The sequence below is a fragment of the Cimex lectularius genome, unplaced genomic scaffold, assembly GCF_000648675.2.
Source record: "Cimex lectularius strain Harlan isolate CLEC.00 unplaced genomic scaffold, Clec_2.1 scaffold35, whole genome shotgun sequence".
Taxonomy (NCBI): Eukaryota; Metazoa; Arthropoda; class Insecta; order Hemiptera; family Cimicidae; genus Cimex; species Cimex lectularius.
The window spans coordinates 1,804,343-1,828,208 of NW_019392746.1; the positions used below are offsets into that span (position 1 = coordinate 1,804,343).

At 35.4% G+C, this 23,866-nt stretch overlaps 1 protein-coding gene across 7 annotated transcripts in view; it reads right to left on the reverse strand.

Annotated features, from left to right (window-relative positions):
* LOC106669290 (complexin-like) overlaps positions 1 to 23,866 on the reverse strand; it is a 340,082-nt gene that overhangs the window by 39,973 nt on the left and 276,243 nt on the right. For all 7 annotated transcript variants that reach the window (XR_001340913.2, XM_024227159.1, XM_024227161.1 and 4 more), the window contains one exon: positions 1,106 to 1,269. Coding sequence is in view for 6 of the 7 variants with exons in the window: in XM_024227159.1 (XP_024082927.1) it covers positions 1,106 to 1,269 (164 nt within the window). In the remaining variant the exon portion in view is untranslated. The remainder of the gene's footprint in view (positions 1 to 1,105; positions 1,270 to 23,866) is intronic.

Consider the following 23,866-nt stretch of genomic DNA (forward strand, 5'->3'; position numbering starts at 1 on the left):
AAAAAATTGTTTCTCATTTTTCCAGAAAGAAGAAGCCTTACTTCTAATGATGAACATTTCGTACTATACTGATCAGTGGAATGGTGAAAAAGTTTGCAAACCGCTAAACAAGACGCTCTGGCGAATTTTTATTCGATTTTGCGATATTCAAACTTTTTTAAACCCCTTCTACTGTTCGGAATTATATAAAAAAATTTACCATAAGTCTTGAACGACAACTACTTTCAAAGAGAAAGAAAGAAAGGTTTTTTTTTAAACCAAAAAGGCTGTATATAAACATGTTTCCTGGTAAGTTGAGATACTTTACCGAACCAAGTTCAGACCAGGAAATCAGCTTGCTTTCAATAGAAGACAACGTAGAACAAATGTATATATTTGTAACCAGGGGACTAAACCGAAGTAAATTATTATGATTTTGATTAGTTTTATTAGCAACCAGCACACGAAAAAAAATTTACTTTTCAAATTTGATTAGTATTAACTCCGGCATTCTGTTCGTTTTTAGAAATCTTTCCACGCTCAACGCAAAATGCGATAGACTATTTAAAAAAATATATTTATTACGTATTCTAAGTGATTTTATATCTTGTTATGATTTTAGCTAAACTTTTATTTTTGAAATGTAAATTAATTGTTAATGTAATGTTATAATTCTTCTGTATCGTTATGAATTTGTAAATTCTTAAACAATAAAATAATTCATTCAAGTGAGAGACAATGATTTCTGAAGAACGGAGAATGAAAAATATACGCAAATTGTGCCAATCGTGTTAATCATTTTTAAGCCGAGAAGTTAAGAAGTTAATTAAAGTAAGATATTTTTTGTTTTAGACTTTTGTTTACTTACTACTTGTTAGTTGCTTATTATAAAAGAGTTTACAACAAATTAGAAAAATAATGGATCAATTTGGCCTTTGCATACGTTTTTGACATTAAAAATGTTAATAACCTTCCTGACCATGTTAGTCTATTTAGTAAATAAAAATTGAGAAACGTCCTTACGTATTGTACATCCTACCTTGGAACAATGACACATTTAGCAGGAAATCATGGCGTAAATACTATAATTATTGTATTTGTTGTTGATTCTACTTTAAATTCCTACCTTGTCTCTTATTTCTTGTCTCATTTTTTCTCTTTCCTCTTCCATCTTCCTGTGTTTTTCTTTTCTCCTTTCCTCCGCCTCCCGGATGGCTTCCTGCCGTTCTCGTTCGGCCTCCTCCTCCTTCTCTTTGTCATCGGCGTCATCATTGTCCCCTCCAACGGCACCTTGAAATAAACAATAAAAATAAATATATTTGACAAATTACCTCGTAATCTTTATTGTCGATCGAACAGGGCAAACTTATATACACAATAGTTTATTTTACATTGTTGTTAAAAAAATGTTAGAACTGGAATAAATACATGGATGTTGTATCGGTCAAAATCCATCAAATCCTTTCTCTTACGTGAAATGGGATCAGAGAGATTAGAGACGAGGGGTGTTTAATTTTGAATTCGTTTTCTCGGTACGTGTTTTCCAATTATCAACCAGTAGATAGATTATGGAAAGTCAATTTTACCATTGATGTTTTAATCAATTTTTCAATTGCAAACTGATTTGTCATTTCGTTTCTATTCAACCAATTAATTAATACTGCTAACTGTATTTGTACTTAGAGATCAAATCGGAGGCTAATCGCTATTTAGATCAATTATTCAACTCAATTTACATACATTTACATTTCTGTTTGCTCCTCTGTTTACTCCTGGCCCTGGCGAATGTCAATTCGATAAAATCGGGGCGAAAAATACTGAATTCAAAGATTCGACGATTCGGAATCGTTCGAAGCTCTAAGCCGCCCTCAGAGCTGTCAGCTTCTTCAGGACAGACTGTCATACTCAAACATGTCATCCCACGTTGTTTTGGTTTTGTCAATATCAGTTACGTAAATGATGTCAATCCCAGTCTCCCGTGACACGAGCAAAATGCTATGAGTCACGGTGATGGGTTATTAAGCGCTGATAGTTAAACATTAACAAAGAAGTAAAGTCAAGGACTTGTAGGAAAACCCGTTTTGGCCTAAGATAACATCTACTAATATTTACTTGGCAATGTTTATGAACATAATTCTTGATTTAATTTTAACACAATCATTAGAAAGTTATCTTTTTTCGCTTCAGTGCAACAAAACTAAAATCCTCTCTTCGAACAGCGTTCTCCTCACGATCCAGTTTTAAAACCTGAACGAAATATAAATCGTCCGATGGTTATCGAGACGGCTTTCAGGATTATTAAGCCACCTCGCTTTATGCAGTTTATTTGCAAGACAAATATGTACAGTAGACGCCTGGAGGAAGAGTCGGGGACAGGAAGCAGAGAGGCCGTTGATAGAAGGAGTCAATATTTACCGATGGAAAAGTTGCCCACTTGACTTTTCCGGCGAAAAGGATTTGATGCGCCCTAGTGACACGAAATCACCTGTGAAAATGTTTTGATTTAGCATTTAAACACGTCCCTCGAAGAATAAATTATTTCGAACGGAGAATATTACTCGACTCAAGAGCGTGTTTTGTTTGTTAAACAAACAAACCTCGTAAGGTGTAGAACGTAATTAATTAAACTCGTGTTTGAACTGGAAAGCGAGATTTAGCGTCGATGTCTATTTTATACCTAGAGCTTTGGGAATAGCTCCAACTCAGCCTTTGGTTTGAAAAATATAGCCTTAAGTTTTTTAATAGAAAAATCACAGTTATGTGTAATCAAATTCACTATTTTTTGTGGTACGCTTGACCAATTAATACAATTCAATTAATTAAGGTTTTAGGTTGAGATAAAAAAGTCAGTGTCACGAGCGGGATTCGAACCCACGACCTTCGCCTTGATACGCCGCTACTCTACCACTTGAGCTATCGTCACCTCGATCCACTCGGACACCAACCTCCCATCTCAACCCCACCAATTTTCCCTCCTATTTGTCATTTTTCAAATGTCGTGTAATCGGATTGGATTCTCGGCGACAAATGAAATGGCCACGGAGAGTTTTAGTGAAGTGTACTTTCAATTCATTAAATTCACTATTTTTCGTGGTCCGCTTGACCAATTAATACAATTCAATTAATTAAGGTTTTAGGTTGAGATAAAAAATGTTATGTGTAATAAAAGCACTACATGTAAGCAAGCAACAAAACAAAAAAAAATTACGGTGTAGCTGTAAATTTTAATTATCCTATTGTACAAACTTTATATCAATAATTTATCCAGAAATTTTAATGATACACAGAATGGTAAAAAATACACAATAGTGTGACTGCTTTCAATCATCCTGGTCGGCTATTCTTCTCTGTTTTCTTTCTCTTGCGTTACGCTTTTATAACATTATTTGTGTGTTATTTTGTCATTTATATCAGTTTGATTTTGTTTGTGGAATGTGAAAAAGCAAAAGGACGCCATTGTACTCTATATATTGATCGGTGTCTTTGATTTATCACATAATAAAATCTAAGTCGTCAATTTTCTTTTGATGTTATGTAATAGCTTTTATTGCGCGATCTTTAATATTTTATTGAATTTAGAGAGGTTTTGGTTTTTAGTCGGGTCGTTACGATCGTTTGGGTCGCCTATCGTAGAATAAGTTTAAGTTATCAGTTATTTTCTTCGTGAAGTTACATAATACTTTTTATTGTGAGAATTGTGAGTTTATATGTTTTATGTGTTGGATGTTTTGTATCGCCTACGTTTAATCATTATATCAATTGTATCATTATATCAATTTATATCATTATACCATTATATCAATTTTTCTGTGTCACGGGAAAACTATCAAATAAATAGTCTGAAAATTTAAGGATTTGTTGTTTGTGATTTTCCCCATTCGACCAAATTTATTTGATTTCTTCTTTATATCATTAGTTTAATTCTGCCGAATGTATTTTCCCCGCATTTACAGCTAATGTTTTCTCTATGGTATTCGTTGAATTAAAGGGATTTTGGTCCAGTTAAGCTAATTTTGCGTTATTTTTCTGCGTCACATGGAATCTTTCAACTAGTATTAAAAGTTAGGATTTTACAGTTTTCTTGACTTTTTCTTCATCCTACCAATAGATTTTATCATTTCCCTATTCTCAGCTATTGTATGCACACTGAATCTGTGAATTGGTTTAATTTCCAATCTATCCAATGGCATCCAGTGTGGTTAGAGAGATTTCTGTCTCTGGCTAGGTCGTTTCAGATCGTCTAGTCCGCCCAGCCTTGCAGTTCTGGTCTATTAGGCGCATTTCCCATTTTCGTTGTGTTATTTTGTAATTTAAGTGTGATTTCATTTTTCGATCGTGAAGTGGATACAAGGAAGCTAATACAGTTTAACTCCTGTCCTCCCTCTGCAACTTTTGTGGGGGCGTTTTTAGGAAATCCCCAAGACACGTAAACTTTTTTTTTGTCGTTTCGCACGAACCAAAAGTTTTGATATATCTGCAGGAGAGCCGGATGGCAATAGGAGCTTAATTTTTTCAAATGGAAAGATCAATCCACTCTTTTGGAAGTTCGTTTTAATACTGAATTCGATATTTAAATAGTTTTTAATTTGGAACCACATTTCTTAAGTTGTTGATAAAAGACGATTTACGAACATTATTTTCCAGAAAAACCAAGTCTTCTCTAACGTCTTCAATCAATAATCAATTTATTTATTTATCACTTTAATTGATGGTAAATTAAGTCGTAATGGTAATTTCGTAACAATTTCCCCAAATAAGATCATAAAAAATCACCAGTTAATATGCAAATTATTATGTAATTGTGTTTTTAAGTGTTTTGTAATTTTAGGCGTCACTATACTTTTCAAGCTTTACAGTTTTACCAATTTTCGATATTTTTCAGCGTCAGAAAGAAACGTTCAACTAGTCTGAAAAATGTATGGATTTAATATGTTGTTGAATTTCTTCCTTATATTTTCTGCTATTGAATATACACCGTTCTGTAATGTGGGTGAATCTTTAATCTTTCCTATAGTAATGTGTGGTGTTTATTGACCGTTAGTTAATGAATAATTGGAGATCGTGAGATTCGGTTTGATGTGGCGTAGGTTTTTTTTTACGAGGGTTCGCAACAGCAGAGGACACTCCCCCGGGTGCCCGCGTTTTTAAAATAAGCCCATTTGTAAGTATGTCGGGTTCGAATGAAGGGCCACTGGATTCGAACCCGGGACATTTACCTTACAGTGATGAGCGCCGTGTCAACGCCTAAACCGTTGCGGCCACCCCCCACCCCCCAGACGTAGGTTTTAGGAAAACATTTTCTTTATCATGCCAACGTTTCGATCTTTATAGAGATCATCATCTCCATAAAGATCGAAACGTTGGCACGATAGAGAAAATGTTTTCCTAAAACCTACGTCACACCAGACCGCATCTCACGATCTGCAAATAATCTTTCCTATAGTATTTGCAGTGTTTGACTTGTTTTTGTTTGTAGTCGTCGTTTACGATCGTTTTGCCCGCCTGCCTGCTGTTTTGGTCCATCGGATTGCGTTTCCCATTTTGAAAAATTTTGCCCATGTAATTTATTTTGTTCAATGTGAAAGAGGTAAAGGCATGAATGCGTATTGTCTTTTTTCTTTCGGCGTATTTGGTTTATCATAGAATAAGTTTAAGTCCTTAATTTTATTTTTATGTTATCTAATTTTTTAATGTTACGTTTTTCGGAGTTTGTGTTGTGTACGTGCATGCCTTAAGCTATTGTTGTTCCAATTTCCGATATATTTCAGCGTCGCGGGGAAGCTTATAACTAGTTCGAAAAGTTTAAATTTTGTTGTGGTTTTGATTTTTTCGCCAGTTTACAAAATAATTTTATGTCATCCTTGTATTCGGTATCTGTTAACTGGTTTAATGTGTAATATTTCCACTTTCTAATTAGAGATTTTAGTCAGTAGTTTGGTCGTTGAGGATCCTCTGGCCCGCGAATTCTCGCTGGTTTCCGCTTTTTGAAAATTTTTGACCCTTATCATTTGAGTCCGTTTCGTTTACCGACAGAATAAGCTAGTCGTCAATTTTTTTTGTTAAGTAATTTTTTTAATATGCGAATTGGGTCGGTTTTATGTTAGGCTTACATAATATATAAGAGAATATTCTGAAAAAATCGTCTACTTGAAGGGTTTTGTTGAATAAAACGGTTTAAAATCCTGTTCGTTTCTTATCGTGTGATAATACAATATATACAACATCTAGGGCGTATTAAAAGACCTTTCATTCCGCTTCAGAATTTAACTCAGATGAAGGGGAGGTCCGATAGAGCGGAATAAATCCAGGCCCGTCCGGAAAACTTGCCGACGACGACGCCGTTGATACTGAATAATGCATCAATCCCGTACACCTTCTTGACGGATTTACATCCGCCAAAAAATACAGCTCATATCAAATTCCGGTTTTAAATGGATAAATGCCTTCCATGGGAAGCCCGTTTAACAGTTGCACGGCAAAGTCCTGGTTCTTTAACGAGGATAAACTTCAGCGTCAACATTGATTTGGACATTACGTCGGATGCTATTTGAGAAAACATGTTTTAAAAAATCAGATTTTAAATATAAATAATGATTAAGATAAAACATTATGACCTTCACAACTTGCCATTTTTTACATATTTATATTATTTAAAATATGGCATATGCAAAACTTTTATGATCTTTTGATAAAGCTTGTGATTTAACCACAGTACGTAAATCCATCACTGTAACAATTTATTTACATAGAGATTTGCTTGAAGTGAGCCAATTAACTTGTCATTTCTTTAGAAAAATAATTATTTTAATAAATTTTGCCTTATTTTCCAATAGTCAAATAATATTTGATTTATCTTTGTTAAATAATTTCGTTTGAAAACAATTTAATTTACAGCGTAGTGGTCGAATATCCATCTGAAAGTTCATCTGCAAATAAAGAGAAATATCAGAAAAATAATCTAAAAAAGAAAGTAGTGGAATGTGAACAATGGCCATTGAACCGACAAACGTACAAAACGTATCAACCAATGGGATAGATGCATTTGTGTGGATAAGGAGAAGGCCGGCTTACCATCGAACCATGTGGAAGACGAGTCGGGACTGAGTGTATTCAGGGATGTGGAGGGTTGATGCGGAAGGGGGCGGCAGTGGGGATGAGTTCAGCCAGGGATAGAGAGGGCCGGGTCTGGGTGGGGGTCTGTCACTGTAACAAATTAGCCGGTTGAGGGACAGGAGGGTGAGTGCATTTTGCCAGTGGCGGAGGCGGGGGAGGTGACGGACCGTCAAGTAGAAAGACATGTCTCCAGCCCCCTGTTAGCAGTACATATAGGTCTACATATATAGGTAGGTATGAACAGGATCCGCGAATGTGAGCTTTGCGGTTTCCACATTGTCGAAAGGCATAATGGCTTCCAAGGGACGGCATTTCCAAACATCGCCGCCTGTCAATTACTGTGTTTTCCCTCAGAATCACTCCATTATCGAGCATCTTTAGTCGGTTTTGTGGTTAGATTTTTTCGTCGTCTACCACTACAAGGTAGACCAACAAAAACATTCAACAATTTCCTCCTTTTTCTATGTGACGGCCAAAGCCATTTTGCAGAATTTCATATCGGAGTTTTTATTTTACAAGCCATCCTCAGTAGCAAGTTTGTGCGAATTTCGTTCAGTCAGATTTCAGAAAACACGCATTACTGAAAAAGTGAAACTTTGCAAAGTACCAGATTCAAGAACTCACTTTCAACAGAAGACTTCAATCCAATTTTTTTCTCAAAAATATGTGGGTATAAGAAGCTCAGTTATGTGTATATTTCAAATTAACCATTTTTAATTTGAAATTAACTATTTTCACACCAAATTAACACGTTTTAATTTCAAAATTAACAATTTTCATCTTAAATTTTACCTTTTTTAATTTCAAATTGACCACTTTTAACTGAAAATCAACCATTTTCAAATTTTAATTAATTAACCCTTTTTTCATCAAATTACCTTTTTTAAAAATTTGGAATTAACCATTTTTTTTCGCATCAAAGTAACCCTATTTAATTGCAAATTCAACCTTTTTCACAACCAATAACGACATTTTAATTTCCAACCTCTTTTCTTTCTAGGAATACATTTGAATTATTCAATAAAGACATTAAAAAAAGTTAACCACTCACTTCTGTTAGCTTGTAATTGAATAGCAATTAAATCGTAATTTCTTCGTCGTACTCTAAAAAATTTGTTTCTTTTTGTACCAATGTCAAATTAAAAACTGACCATCCTTTTCAGTTTATTGCTCTCTCGGGCATCCCCAAGATTCACACCTTGGCCCCTTTTTGTTTAACATTTTCATCAACGATATCGCTTCTGTTCTAAAAACACTCAATTTTTTATATTTGACTTAAAATCCTTTAAAAATTTGCAACTCGGAATCAGACAGCCCGCATTTTGAAAACTAGAAACGTGGTACACTTACTCTAAGATCCTGCTTTTCCATCAGAAAACATCATGGAAAATCTTGGTGTTCCCTTTGATCAGTTCGTCCTTCAAAAATGATATAAACCACCTAGTCAACAGGGTCTGTAAATAAAGTATTTTATTTCTCACAACTCGAATGATTTTAATCACTCCTAAACATATAGTGTTTTAGAATACTACTTAATCTCCTAACCATAACTACATCATTGAACAAATACAACATAAAATCTTCAGGTGGATGGGCAGCAGCACATTGGAAATTACTATGAGGTCCTCATCGACTTTATACCGCAAGTGCTACAATTAACATCACATGAATACAGATGTTGTGCACTCAAGGCCCTATTTTTATACAAACTCCCCAACCACGTGACATGCTCTTCTGACTTACTTTAACTCCAATATATATCAGTAATGACATCCTCAGCAGTCATATACATTGTAAGTTACTCTTTTCTAATTTTATAACTACCAAGAACTATCTTTATCACCTATCATTAGATTTCATGCATTAGTTAATAACATTTGCGGCCAAGTTGAATTATTTTAGTGATTCTCCTATACAGTTTAAAAATTGTATAAAAGAACACTATATGTAACCTAGATTGTAGTATTTTGTTTTTATATTATATTATAGTATTGTTAAGCTTTTATACTTTACTATTAGAAATATATGTTATTCAATTTTGTAAAAAGGGTGTGGCTGCTCGTTAATAAATAAATACTTGTGGGTAATATTCGAGAAAACAGGTAAAAATGCATCAGAGATATAGATCAAACCGGTAACTACTAGTCTTTTCTACTCCTATCTTCATCTGGGGTCTATCTGATGACATTATTTGCCATAAAGATATTTAAATCGTGACAAAAACTTGTCCTTAAACATCCTTTAATCTACGTGTTGGCCGACAAAATGCGTAGCTTCGAAGGATCGAGGTGGAGGGATTGATTGAATCGACCGTTTCGACCGTCCTTTCGGAAAATAGGCCCGAGTAATCCTGTTATCGGATATTTCCAGAGACCGATCTCGGACAAAGGTCCTAGCGGAAGAGGGCAAAATTTGGCCCGTGCACACTTTGGTCGACGGCCACTTTCCCGAGCCAATCTTAGCACATGCAGGAAATCAAGGGGGGTGAATAACAAAAGAACCGAGACGTTTAAAATAATTCTATATATAAAAAATTTTGCTTTCTTTTTGTTTTAATTTGTATCATTAGATTTCAGCACTGGCAACTTTTAAAAAACTAAGTCTCAAACTCTGTTTATTTACCCCTTGTTATTTGTTATTTTAACCAAATAATCACTTGTACAGTATAATGTAAATAAACTGAATAAATATTTTTTATTTAATTTTTTTCATATCTAAAACAATTTAGAACATTGTTTTACAATATATAATATAAATTTAATGCCGACAATGAATATATTGAGGGGGTCGGAAATTCGAGGAGCAACGGTGGGAATCGAACCCACAAACGTTTCTACTACCACTCGTCTACTGCGGTCCGTTATGGAGGTCTTAAAACGAGCAATGTTGACCTTTTATTTATTGTACGAATCGGTTGAAAATTTTATCTCGAGAACTCGTTTTAGTATTTTCTTTTCCGAAGTGTGCTCTGAATGTTTAAAAAAAAAAGTTTTTGTATTTATGAGTTCTCTTTTTGGTTCTTCCATTGGTATAAAAAGTGTAAACTGTATGCATAAAACTTTGCATACTTATATACTTCATAATTAGAAAGATACGGTTGAAGTGTTTTTAACAGTAATACGTGAACAAACGTACTATGCATTAATCTGTTTAAAAAGAGATTTCCACAGTCGTGGTGTGATAATTTCATCGGATATTGAGGGTTAGATTAAAATTTTACATTTCTATTACGTTGGGACGAAAAGAAACATTAAAACCCACTGCGTTGTAAAATTTGAATTCTCCATCACGGACAAATGAATACACGAGGTCGGAATAACCGCCTCCCGCGAGAACGGAGGGGAACATTATTACGTGTATTCCGATGGATATAGGATGTTGAAATAATTGTATTTCGTTATTATTTTCATGCCGGAGAGCCCAGCTGTGAAGGTGGTACGGTGGTGAGGTACGGGGGTTCATTTAATTGCGGTATTTCCCGTAAAACCTACATCAAGCAATTAAGTCGAATAGGACCTTGTCTGAGGACGATAATAGAATTACACAGGGGGTTGTAATTGGAAAAGGTTTTTCCATTTTACTCCTTTCGGATTCAAACGGGATCAACCACTCAACGCGATCAGATTGGGGGGAATGAATTTCCGAAGATTTTCCACCTTTTTTTTGCTTCGATTGTTATTACAGTCTTGTGTTCCTTTCGTGCGAAAATTTTGTTAAAAGTGTAGACGTTAGCTCTCTGACAAGAATCCATGTTTCAAAATCAACATCGAAGTCAATTAGCATAAAAAAAGGTTCCTTAAAATACTCAATCTCAGCTGGAACATAACATATATTTGCTGGTTATACATATTAGAATTGGGATTCATTGGTAATTTAAGCATTAAACCTACTGAAAAAACTACCATTTCAATTGGTAGAAAATTATAAATCTGAAAAATGTTATTGATTCCTGACTAACAGTACTCCAAATCATAATGTTAAAACATATAAACTATAAAAATATTTGCTTAAATACACAATATTTGTTTAAAATCATTATTGGAATATTGTGTTTTTCATCGTGTTGTAGTTTCATGTTATTGACATATTGAAAGTTTTATTATTTGGCAAACATAAATTGTTGACAAAATAATGGTAAATTGGTTTTATAAAAGTCATGGAAGGTAGTTTTAGCAAACTTTTTAATTGGGATTTGATAGACTGGTTTAATTCAATTATAACTTTTCCTAAAACCTTGTACTTGGTGCTTTCTTTGGTTGAATAACTTAATAAACTTTTAGGAATCGCAGCAAAAGCACGCTGGTTCATTTAGAAACAGACTACTTCACAAAAATATATTTGATCAAAATTAATCATTAAAAAATCAGCTATCCGATAGAACAACTATCAGCATACTTAAAACTTGAATTTGGAAAGATATGGTAATATAAAAATCGACTAACTATATCTATAACTATGGTGGTAGTAGGAATTGCAGCCAACAAATGTTTTTTGTTCAGTTTTTTAATTTGTTCAACATTTCGAGTCTATTTGGGCTCATTTTCAGTCTAGAATCTTTATATGAGAGGGTTTAATACGATAATTTGTAATTATCACACATTTATATCAATGATCTGCCCGACTCCATCCAGTCCTGTAACTATCACCTATATGCCGATGACTCCCAAATACACATATCCTTCCACCCTTCCGATCTTCACTCGGCCACTCTCAAGATCCAAAAAGACCTAAACTCCATCAACGAATGGGCCCATAAAAATTCCCTAATCCTCAATCCGTCCAAATCCACCGCCATAAATATCGGGTCCGGGCAACTCCTCAATTCCCTCCCCAGCATACCACCTCTCATGCTAAATAACCATCCCATCCCCTTCTGCTCTTCGGTTAAAAACCTAAGAGTAGTCTTTGACCAAAACCTTTCCTGGCATTCTCACATTTCCCAAATTTCCCGCCATTCCATTGCCTCCCTCAGCCTGTTTCGTCGGTCCTGGCTTCTCTTACCTTTCTCCACCCGCAAACTCCTTGTATCTTCCCTTATACTTCCCTTCTTCGATTATAGCTGTTTGGCATACGGTCTCTCGGAGGGGAGAACGCGCGATTGAAGCGTATTATGAATTGTTGCGTAAGATTTGTGTACGGCACCCCACGGGGATCCCGGGTTTAGGGGTTGTATTCCCAGCTTTCCTGGCTATTCCCCTCCTTCGTGCACAGTATTTCCTAGGTTGCTTTCTTTTACAGTCCATCCACACTCGTCGTCCTCCTTACATCATCCAATCCCTCCAATTCAACTCCTCACATCTCACTCGTAAGACCCGCTCATCCCCAATCGATCTTATCCTTCCGCAACATACAACCCATACCTTCGAAAGATCCTTTCTGATAAAGACCCTAAACTCTGGAACTCACTTCCTCTTTCTATTCGTCAAGCTGCCTCCTTTCCCACCTGTATAATCATCTCCTCTCCCTCCAAGCAGAGACCAGTTAACATTTGTTATTTTTGTTTAATATTCTCGTAATTTTTTCTGTCCTGCCTTATTGGTATACATTGTGCCAAGATTTCTATCTTTTTTTTTGTTTTTTTTACTTTTAACTTCATAGAAGGAACTTCCTTTATTGAGTTCATGTAAATTATTCTTAGGGGACACCAGTCCCAGAATAAAGTTATTTTTCTACTTCTTCTTAAAGTTTGTCGACTGTCTTATCAGAGCAGAGATGCACATTTTCTATTGTTTACAAGGTTTATACCTTCAAATAAGGTCCAAATAGACCCCAAATTTTGACCAAATTATATATATATATATAGTAAACAATTCAAATTGTTTCTTGATTGACCCACCACCAATTCATTAACTGATCATAGACATAATTATGGATATATCTATTAAGATATTATTGTGCTAAATCAGGATTTTTTTTATAACATCAACAGCAAGGTAATTTTAGTTCGTAAGATAAGTAATTTTTAACCTAAACACGTTCGTAAATACACTTTTTCCTACATATTATTCTCTTGCGTAGGTTGATTCGATATTCGTCCATTACCCATTAAGAGGGGAGAGATACCAATTAGCAATCAAATTTCAATTCATTATTTACGTTCAATTTCCCTAATATCTATAATGTATTTACCTTATATTATCCGTTTGAAATTTATTTCGTTTGATATCCAATTACTGTTCACGTATTAAAGATGACGATATAACCTAGTCACGAAACTGAAGATGAACCAAGCCAAATGCAGGATATCTCTTCATCAGAGTACCTTCTTGGTACAACGCTTAAAAAATGTAAAAAACACATGAAAATATGTGCACTAATATTTTTTTTTGCGGTCGCAAGTCTGTCACTACAGCCAGCACCCGGAAGTTTCGATGCTATCGTCGTTTAAGTAGGCGTAGTGGCTTCTTGGGATGGGGATGTGTATGAAGGACTTGGGCACTGGGGTTAATGCGGATCGAGATGAAGTGAATTTTTGGGAGCGGATCGGAGGTGTTTGTTGAGAAAAAGCAATGTTGAGGTCATTGTGGATTGTCAGGTTAGGTAGTAGTTCTTTGACAATTTGTCTGAGGACTTTTGGACTTAGAACAACTCAGTTCCACCCTTCATCCCAACGAGGTCGCAATAATGTGTTGTACAGATTTAGCTAAAGTTTGACCGTTAAAACAGATTTTAGAAAGTCACTGAAAACAGAAGAAAAGTCTTGTAGCTGTCACAGATGTCTGTTTTCTTTCAGTTCTGCCTGCGCAGGTATAGCCTAAGTCTGAATTCGGTGGATGTACGTAGCTACTTTTTGTTGATGTACTATAGAGAGCAAAACGGCTTTTTGAATGTAAACTTTACTGAGTACATATTTCATAATTTGTTTTGGTTCTCCACTTTTGCACCAGTCATTGATAACCTGTGTTCTCGGATGACGAGTGCTTCGATAAGATTCGGGCTAGAAGACAAAAATTGTTGTATCATTTACGTAGGTGGTAATGATGAGTTTTATACGAAAGTCAGCAGTTTAAACGGTATACAGGATGAGGCCAAAAATTTTGCCTCCTTGGACGACCGCTTGTATTGGCCTGATTCTGAGCTGCCGCACATTACTATGAAGCAGCAATTTAAGCAGGATTCTAGGATAGGATAATAAGGGGTGCTTAGGAAGTTTATATACGATGCCAGACCCCATCAAAACCCTGGGCTACACTCCGGAACGCAATGTATTTGTTCCCTAGTAGGGAGGAAATGGCATTGACAACTCTGAAAACCCTTTTAGATATTGGAATAATGTGGTTGGAAGCTGATTGGCGAGAAGTCATGATTTTACGTGAAGCTTGGATGGGTATTAAATGTTTAAAAGTAGTGTTTCGAGGATGGGTAGAATTAAGATTTGATTTTTTCCTGCCAATAAGTTATAAATATACATTTTTATTCATTCATTATTCATGACCCTATGTAATTATTGATCAGACTTCAACATCATAATTTTATATTAAATATCAGGTTTGAGATCAAGAAAAGGAAGAAAACACTCAAATCATTCCAAAGTATACCTATATATTGAAAGCACCGGAAAGATTAAAAAGTAATAAAAATATATATAAAAGGCACGAATACTCACAAATTTGAAACTAACGGTTTCAAGCAGAATGCAATTAAAAATGGAAGTTTTACAGAACCAGATCAGAAATGACCATTACATTCTATAATTGCCTTTTATTAATCGTTGGATTTGAATACATAAATGTTTCATTGTAAATTTTTTTTAAGGAAATGCTAATAATTATTAATTAAGGTTTATATTTCTGATAAAGGGGATCATGGAAAGTTCGACGAAAATACTAAGAGTGTTTTCTTTCTAATTGGCATCATCCCTGATCACTATTACAGATAATGAAATTCAGATTATCTTTATCAGATTTCTTATTACCACCACCCCCAAATAAAATTCAGTAATAATGGAAATCATTATATTTCCAGGCTTCTCTTGCGAACCACTTCATCTTATCTACTCATCACCATAAAACCTTAATTTCAATTAAGACTTATACAATGTGCCACTCGTTCGTTAATCTACAAATTTTTTTTTACGTTTTATAGGTTGTATTAATTTAAAAGATTTGAAAACAAAATAGTGGAATGTAAATTATAATATAATTTAATAAAGCAAAAGGGAGATCCTTTTTATCATCTTAACAGTATGATGGACGTTTAGGCCCCTAAGACAAAAGAATACACAATGACGCTGTGTTATATTTTCCAGCGTGCGTAATAGATTGCAAGCACTTTTAAAGAATAGCGAGGCTTTCTGTTTTCTCTCTCGCCCCCTTTTTTTCAAATTTAATAAACATTCTCGATCTTAAAGATAAAAAAAAAAAAAAACAACCGCCACAACTCCGTTATCGTCCTGAAATTCTATCGGGGTTAATTAAATTAACCTTCATAAGTTGGTTAAACCCTTTGAAGGGATCGCGAGCCGGGTCGTCTCGTCCGAGGGATTTCCGAGGTCTCGAACCGATGATAAACAACAGGGCCCTTTCAACACTGAGAAGGCTTTCTGTCAGCTCGTCCAAACTTCAAAAGCCAACTCCTCGTCTAGAAGACTTAATCAAATCCCACCCCTAATGCCGCTTCACTTTTAATCCAAACTGAACTATAGAGACATGCAATGATCGAAGAGGCCGGGTTTATACATTGACATTAGAAGAAATAGATACATATCCGTAGATATTTGTATTACGTTGACTTAGTTTTCGCACAACAACAACAAAGAAATATACTGTTATTTAAGATTATCCTTGCCATTTCAAATAAAAGAATTGAGTTGAAAAGACTAGAAATATTCAAAGCAGGAACGTCATGAACACCCATGCTTCCCTTACAAATCACCTCCACCCACCAAAAATACCAAACCACTTGTTTCCCAACCCAACCTAATCTTTGAACTAAGAATTATATGATATATGACTCGTTCAATAATCTGCTAAATGGCTTTGTAATTGTGTTGTTCATCAAAAAGCTAGGTTCATCAGAAAAGTGAAATACTGGGAAGTTTCTCTGTGAGGTTCGTTGGATTAATGGTCTGTCCGACAGGTTTCGCATTACGCCACCTTGAATGTTGGGTCAGAGGAGCCTCACCCTGCTTATATCTCTTATCAGGCTGACGTATACAATAATTTGTCAGTTAAGGATATTGTGAGATTTCCCCAAGTCGTGTTGAATCTGAATTTTGATCATTACCAATCACTGTGGTCTGTATTCCTCGCTGAATTGGTTTGTCAGAGGCGTTTCAGCAATTCGCTGAGGTATTATAGAATAATTTGTCAGTTAGGAATATTGTGAGATTTCTCTGAGTTGTATGCAGGGAATTGAACATGAAATTTTGTCGTTAACGAATTTGGTCTGCCTACATTCGCTGTTTTATTTATTTATTAATTTTTGTGAGAAGTCAACTCTCTTTCATAAAATGTCGATGTCGTTTTCAATCTTTGGTGGATTAAATTGTATTTTTTTTAATCGTTCCGGTAGGTTTTTATGATCAGCCGGCTTTTTTCTCTTTAATTTGCAGTATGGTCTCATCTAATTGTTCATTTGCCGATTTATTAGTTATTTGTTGTATGTTGAATGTAATGTTTGAATATTTCCAACTTCTCAAGTATGATCATTTTTCGTTCATTTATGTTATTTACTGAAAGTTTTCTCTGAGGAGGGCGGGTAGTTCGATTTTCCGTCATTGCCCCTAAATGGGGCATGTTATATGTTGCCACCACTGCTTTTCGCCTGTGTTCAGAACGATTTACACATGCCTTTTTGACAATGGAGTCATTATTGCTGGGAGAAAGATCAATGTCTTCTATACGGTGAGGAAATTGTTTGTTCCAAGAATTTTACACGAAAAATACTTGCGCACTTTAAACTGTAGATCACGCATCTTAAATCTGAATGCTTTAAAGACAATTTTGTAAATAGGTATTTATTACTTTCATTGGTACAGTTTTGAGGTTATTTCATTGTGAATTCATTGATCGTTTTATCATCTCTTTAATGCAATATTATAAATTAAATGCTTATCTTATAATAATTATTATTATAATGCTCTGTTATTCATTTTGGCCGATGGGCTTTTTGTCCATGCTCATTATTATTTTAAAAAAACATTATAATTTTTTTGGAATTGATAAGAAATAAAACAAATTTATTATTATTATTTTATGTGACTGTGGTCCATTTAGAGTAGGTTTTTGTAGTGTCGTTTTGTGTATTATTCCGTTGGTCGTATTTGTGTTGTAGTCCCTTGTCTTTGCTACGTACATAAAAATCGTTAATTTTATGCGAAATGAAATATTTTATGGATTCAAAAAATGCATGGTGGTAGAGATCGTTGTTGAAATTGTTACTAAAAATAAGTTGTTATTACAGTCAAAACGTTGCCTATATTATACTGTATGCTCAAAACAGGAGGCTACGGACGTAATGAAACCTTTTTGTGCATCCTAGAGGTTAAAATATTTTAAACAATTTTTGCAAATATGGTTTCCTGCTCTCACTGTGCATATCGAATTGTACTTTTTGCCAGCTATAATACATATAATCATATCAAATGAAATTAGTTATACAGATATGTACAGAAACGAAAACATGCTTCGAGTTAAGTTAGCAAAAAAAATTTAAAACAAAATAAATTTATATTCGTCCTAAGCACCCTTTAAAATCCTGGCATATGAATGGTTAAATCAATTTAAAAATGTAAATATTTTTGGGGCGGATTCGCTAGAGAAATTTTTTTCTCCGATGTCCGGAGTACCCCTTATAAAAACCATAACTCCTCTAAATTTTAAACAAACGTCCACATTGTTACAATCAGGCTATATAAACAGAGTTTACATTTAATGTCATTAAAAGTGAACAAAAATAATAAAATCTACAAAAATCCATCTAACGTTTTATTTTATATCTTCGGTTCTACTTTTTTTGTTTTTACAAAGGGCAAGTAAAAAAAAAATTTTACTCTGCGAATGCAGCTATTGCTTTATTATGCAATCGGCATAATCTATTTACTAAATAAGTTTTTAATCTCCTGCGATTAGAGTTGATTTATTTGGAAATTTGACCCCTTAAATGAAGCTGTCAAATAAAAATATCATCAACAAGTCCGGAATAGCATGAACTAAAACCCCTTGGTAAATATTGTAAATTAATTAAGGTTTTTAGTTGAGATAAAAAAAGTCAATGGCACGAGCGGGATTCGAACCCACGATCTTCGGCTTGATACGCCGCTGCTCTACCACTTGAGCTATCGTGACCTCGNTCGTGGGTTCGAATCCCGCTCGTGCCATTGACTTTTTTATCTCAACTAAAAACATTAATTAATTGAAATATATTATTGTATTGGTAATTAATTGGTCAAGCGGACCACGAAATTAGTGAATTTAATTGCAAATTAATTGTAAGGGACTTATTATATTCTACTATGCAAGACTTTCTTGGCGACCGAGAGGAAAACAGCAGAATCAATCAAAATTAAACATTCAAATAATTAACTATTTCAAAAACTGTAATAAAAAATTATTATTCAACATTTTGCTTTTTAACTAACTTCTCCTATGAAATTAGATTCAGTATGATCGAATCTATGTAAAACTACTTAAGAAAAGTTTGTTTAATTTAATAATATAATTTACTAATATCTAATATTTAATAAAATAATAAAATTTACAAAAGTAGCAAGAGTTATTCTGGAGATTTATTTATATACGGAAATATATCACTGAAAACCTCGGCTTAAAAAAATAAGTCTAGTAAGCAAGAACTTCGTAATTTCTGTCACGATATTGATCATAGTTTTCCCAAAAGAACTCTGTAACGCCCTCGATCTTTTTCTCCACCTCACTTCTTTATTTAATCAAATAATGTACCAAAGAGGCTTAGGACAAAATTGTATGTTTCGGTAAACGGTGCTTTCTAGATGTAAAATAAAATCTGACCTTGAAATAGAAAAAAAATTGTCTAAAACTTCAAGTTTTGGATGAAAGTATTTTAAACGTCCTATAAAAGTTTCTAGAAGTTTATGTAATGATATGAGCATCGCTGGCCGAAATATATACTATAATATAGAACTGGGCCTCTGATGAAATTGAAAACAGTCTGGGTCAATTCGCAGGTATCATTTAACTCTTATCCTGAGTAATGATTAACAAGGGAAGTGATTTGTTATCAAATTAGTTGTAGTGTTAATATTATATGTCCACTACCATTTCGATCACTGAATTAATACCTTTCCACAACCATACCATCTTTTCTTTCACCTCTGTGTCGTTCACATTTTTCCTGCAGTATGATTAGGATGAGTTGCGATCCTTCATCCCTCAAGAAACTGTTATGAACTCTTGGCTTAGCCGGATGAGCAATCAGTCTCTCCGTAAACAAGATTGTGCTATGAGATGGATTTTTCTCTAAGCAAACTCCACAAATAAAGAAATACTCGTGTTGGTCGGTTTAATAAGAAAAGAAAGAAAGGAGCTGGAATTGCAGGAAGACAAACCCTTGCAGTGGAAGAAATAAAAGAAACTTAGGTAGACACCACGGCCCTGGTCTCTATAGTGACCCTGTAAGGACGTTTTCCTCGGACAATCTCAAGGCCAAGGAAATTATACATTCTGGGGGATGTGACATTTCCTGGCAAGTAAATCGCCTTATAGACGCGGGTGGCTAATACTACTCAAGAAAATTAAAATAGAAATCTTCGGTACTACAAAGGTCGGGACTATTAGAGAAGACTAATGTCTCGGCATTGTTGTCACCCCATAGGGTGCCGTCTCTATGGGCCTAGACAAATCTTGTCGTCAACTCTGAAGGCTAGAGGTTATCAAAGAAGAAAGTATTTTCCTCCACCCTCAAGCGGCTCTACTGATTGAGGTTGGATTCGTGGTGGAGGATACTGGTCAATCGGAACCTTCTCTATCACAACAGAGGTGGCGGAAGGCTAAAGTTTGAGGGCGCGAAACTGAATTTTTAAAGTCAACTGTACGAACCTGTCTACTAATACAACACCACACTGACCACAGGATGTGACAAAATCTGTCTGCTGCTATCCTTGGATAGAAGTGATCGTCTGATAGACAATTAAAGGGGAAAGTTCGAACGTTAAAGATCTTCAATCTGATTCAACCAAGCTGAGTAAGCTTGGATCTGTCATTGCGATGTGAACATGGCACTATCGGTACAACCCAAAACGGTCGTAAGATTATGTCGCAAGTCATACGCAACATAGAGTCACAGTGAGTATGAGGCTTAAGTGTCCCGGATTCGAATTTCAGAGGCTCGGGATTCAAATACTACTACAAATTGGCTTTTTTTGTCAAAAACACCGGAACTCTAAGGGTTGATGACATTTTTTTGCGAACTCCGTTAAAAAATGCATACTGGACGGTCTGAGAAAGTACGTACATGTTCATTTTAGTTTAGTAAAACATAGAAAAAGACAATTATTGTTTTAATTTATGCCCAGTATTGAAGAGGTTTAGTCAGCATTAAAATTGACAAACGGGATTTTATGGTATGGTTGATGGGAAAAATGATATTATAATTATAAGAAGAAAGCTCGACTATACAAAAATGAAATGTAAACAGATCCATCTTTTGTATCGATATTTGTCTTTAGCCACAAAATGTACTACTAAATTCTTCATCTCGCGTCGATATTTCGCCAGGTATTCTTTTTATTTTCACACGAAAAAATAAAATCGATTTTCATCGACCACCCCAAGCGACGGCTCACAAGGTTCCTCCATAACAATACTGTTATGAAATATGTATATAAGTTTGTCAAGAAGTGAAGGGAAAGCAAGCTTGGACGGATGAGGAAACATGGGACGTCCACGAGGGTGAAACTTGTATTCTGCTGTAAACGGCGAGTGAGAATGTCTTCGGAATTGCAAATCTTTAACGCCTGCCAGTCCCATTACACAAAGCCTCCCTCTTTCTGTATCTGGATTTAGGCCGTTGTATTTTAGCAGAACCCCACTAGGTTGGAACGCTGTAATTGATTTCATTCATAAACTCATCGGGTTCAGTGTAAATTAATCACTCTAATTAACAAATACTCTGTTCAAAATCTTGAACACGGTTTTACTGAAAGAATATTACTTTCAACTCGTTGATACTTTTTTCTTCCTTCTTCTCTACCTTCATCTCATTATCTATATAAATAAACGATCTATCAAAGTGATGTGTATTTCTCGTAAATTAGTAGTTTTGAGAAAACAGTTTTATAAAGCGAATACTGATCTGACCTTAAAATTGAAAAGTGTAAAGAGGAATAACATGTCTAAAACCGCCTATTTCTCAGGTATTCAACTAATATGAAATTTTAATGGCATGGGGGATAAATAGACAGGAAAGTTATGAAATTGGATTGGGAAGCGCCGTCCGTCCGAGTGTCTAATAAAAGCGAAAGCTTCTCCCAACTCCTGACCCGGGGAGGGTCATACATTATGCAGTTGAACTCAACTGTCAAAAAGCGTTGCCGGGCGGGCCTAGGTATAAGTGGAGAGTGTGTCGGGTCGGCAGTTTCGAGAGTCGCCGATCTATTCCGGGCACCGGACGGAGTTGTACCTGTCAGAATGACCGAACAGAAGCGTTCTGCATAAATACAACGCCTCTAATGGACCGGGTTTGATTATTCAGCGGGTGCGATGTATCCAGAGGCAGAGCTGTCGAGCGGGTAATGGACCGACAGACTGACGTGTCTAATTGCATTAGAAACTCTAACACAAAAACCCCATCAAACCGTGACCTTACGGCCGAGAGCATCTACCGTAGAGGTCGCAAGTTCAGGGGTTCATCCAGATGCATCACCTGGTTCAATTTAATTCAATTATTTCCGTGCTGTCCATTATTATATATTCTCAAATTCACTCAGTAACACGCTCAACGTTTGTTTTATTTCGGCCCTACTGAATTTTCTATAAATGGCAGCCGTGTACCCAGTACCCAGTTTAAATTTATCGATATATTATTGGAGATGACCTTTTGCCTTGCTGAACTTTTGCATCCCTATTTGAAGACACAATACCGCTGATCCAATCGACTAACTTTCTTCCCTTTTCATTTAATACTAGGCCCCTTCAACGAATTTAGTACAGCCATAAAAAGTGATCAGTACCAGGGGTTGTACCACATAAGGGAACCAAGCAAATACATCCACCAAATTTTGAAAACATACAAATAACCGCTCATTATATTGAAATATCGTTTACATAGAGAACAATTTTTTTTTTTTTAAAGATAGTTCCTACTCACAGTATGTTGTTTTGCAACGATACGGATTTCGAGCCTTTTAGCTCATCATCAGGTTGAAGGACTTCTACAACCACGTCTCTTGACATGAATTGCCAAAGTGAACCCGCTGATACCTCCGCCAACGCGACGTTCCAATTAGCAGCTGATTTTTTTTAATGGCGTTAAATTCGAACGTGCGAAACGCTGAAATTATAACACCAACAAATATTATAATAGTAAATACTTANGATGATTGATTCAACATCTTTTGTGTAATGACCGGTAGCGGATCGTTGACCTACGTTTGAGATTTTGTTCTGTCAGACAAGTTTCACCTTTCCATCATGTTTTCATTTGTAATTTGGCTTAGTCGAGTACATTTGTGAGGGAAATCACCTAGTAGGCCAATATAAATCTGTAGTTTGACCGTAGCCGATCTTTCTGTTCTTTATATCCTCGGCGCTCTTGCAGTCAGACGCGTATCGGATGTTCGCATCTTCAGTGTTGTGTTTATGTTGGTAAACATCCTGCTTATAACCCTGGCCCATCTCTACAGAATGTGTCTCACAAATTAGCGAAATATAGTTTAATTTTGTTCCTCCAAATGAGGAACAAAGTGAGGAACCAAAGCAAGAACAGCAGGGATAGTAAGACCAGAAAGGAATAAATTACACTTTTATATTTTGGTATCTACGAGATGATGACAGACTAAAACTGCAAGGATACGAAGACCAGAATCATTGGAATCGACTAAACTACAGATTTATATTTTGATGAGGAACGACGTGATCACGTAAGTAAAACCAAGAAGATAGAAAGGCAAAAATGTCCGAAACGTCTAAACTATCTATTTATATTTTTGGTGGTCTACGAGGTGATGACAAAAGTCCAGTATGATCGGGAACGAGCAAAAAGAGATTAGTGTTTGAGGCCTACTAGGTGTAGACGGACCAAAACCGCGAGGAAAGAAAAACCATGGTGACGACCAGCCTACATATTACCATTGTGTGGTGATTAGGTACCGTTAATCGATAATTATTCAGAAATCGTGAGATGCGGTCTGGTTGATGTAGGCTTCAGAAAAACATTTTCTTTATCGTGCCAACGTTTCGATCTTCTTCTATCAGGGCTCAATAAAGATCGAAACGTTGGCACGATAAAGAAAATGTTTTTCTGAAACCTACATCACACCAGACCGCATCTCACGATTTCTGAATAATTACCACTATGGTGAAGTCTACGAGGCAGATGACATACCAAAACAACGAGGATAAGAAGATCACGATTTCAAATTGTTATTTTGGTAAGATCTGCTAGTCGGGGGTGATAACATACATGTTAATATTTTTTTAGTTCCAGTTTGATGACGTACCGAAACTGGGAGAATAGAAAGGCCAAAAACATCGAAGTCGACCGAACTACATATTATTATTTATTTTTTTTTGCTTTTCTATATTTAAAACGGTTTTATTAGATATATTATTTATGGAACGGAAATGACCAAAAACTA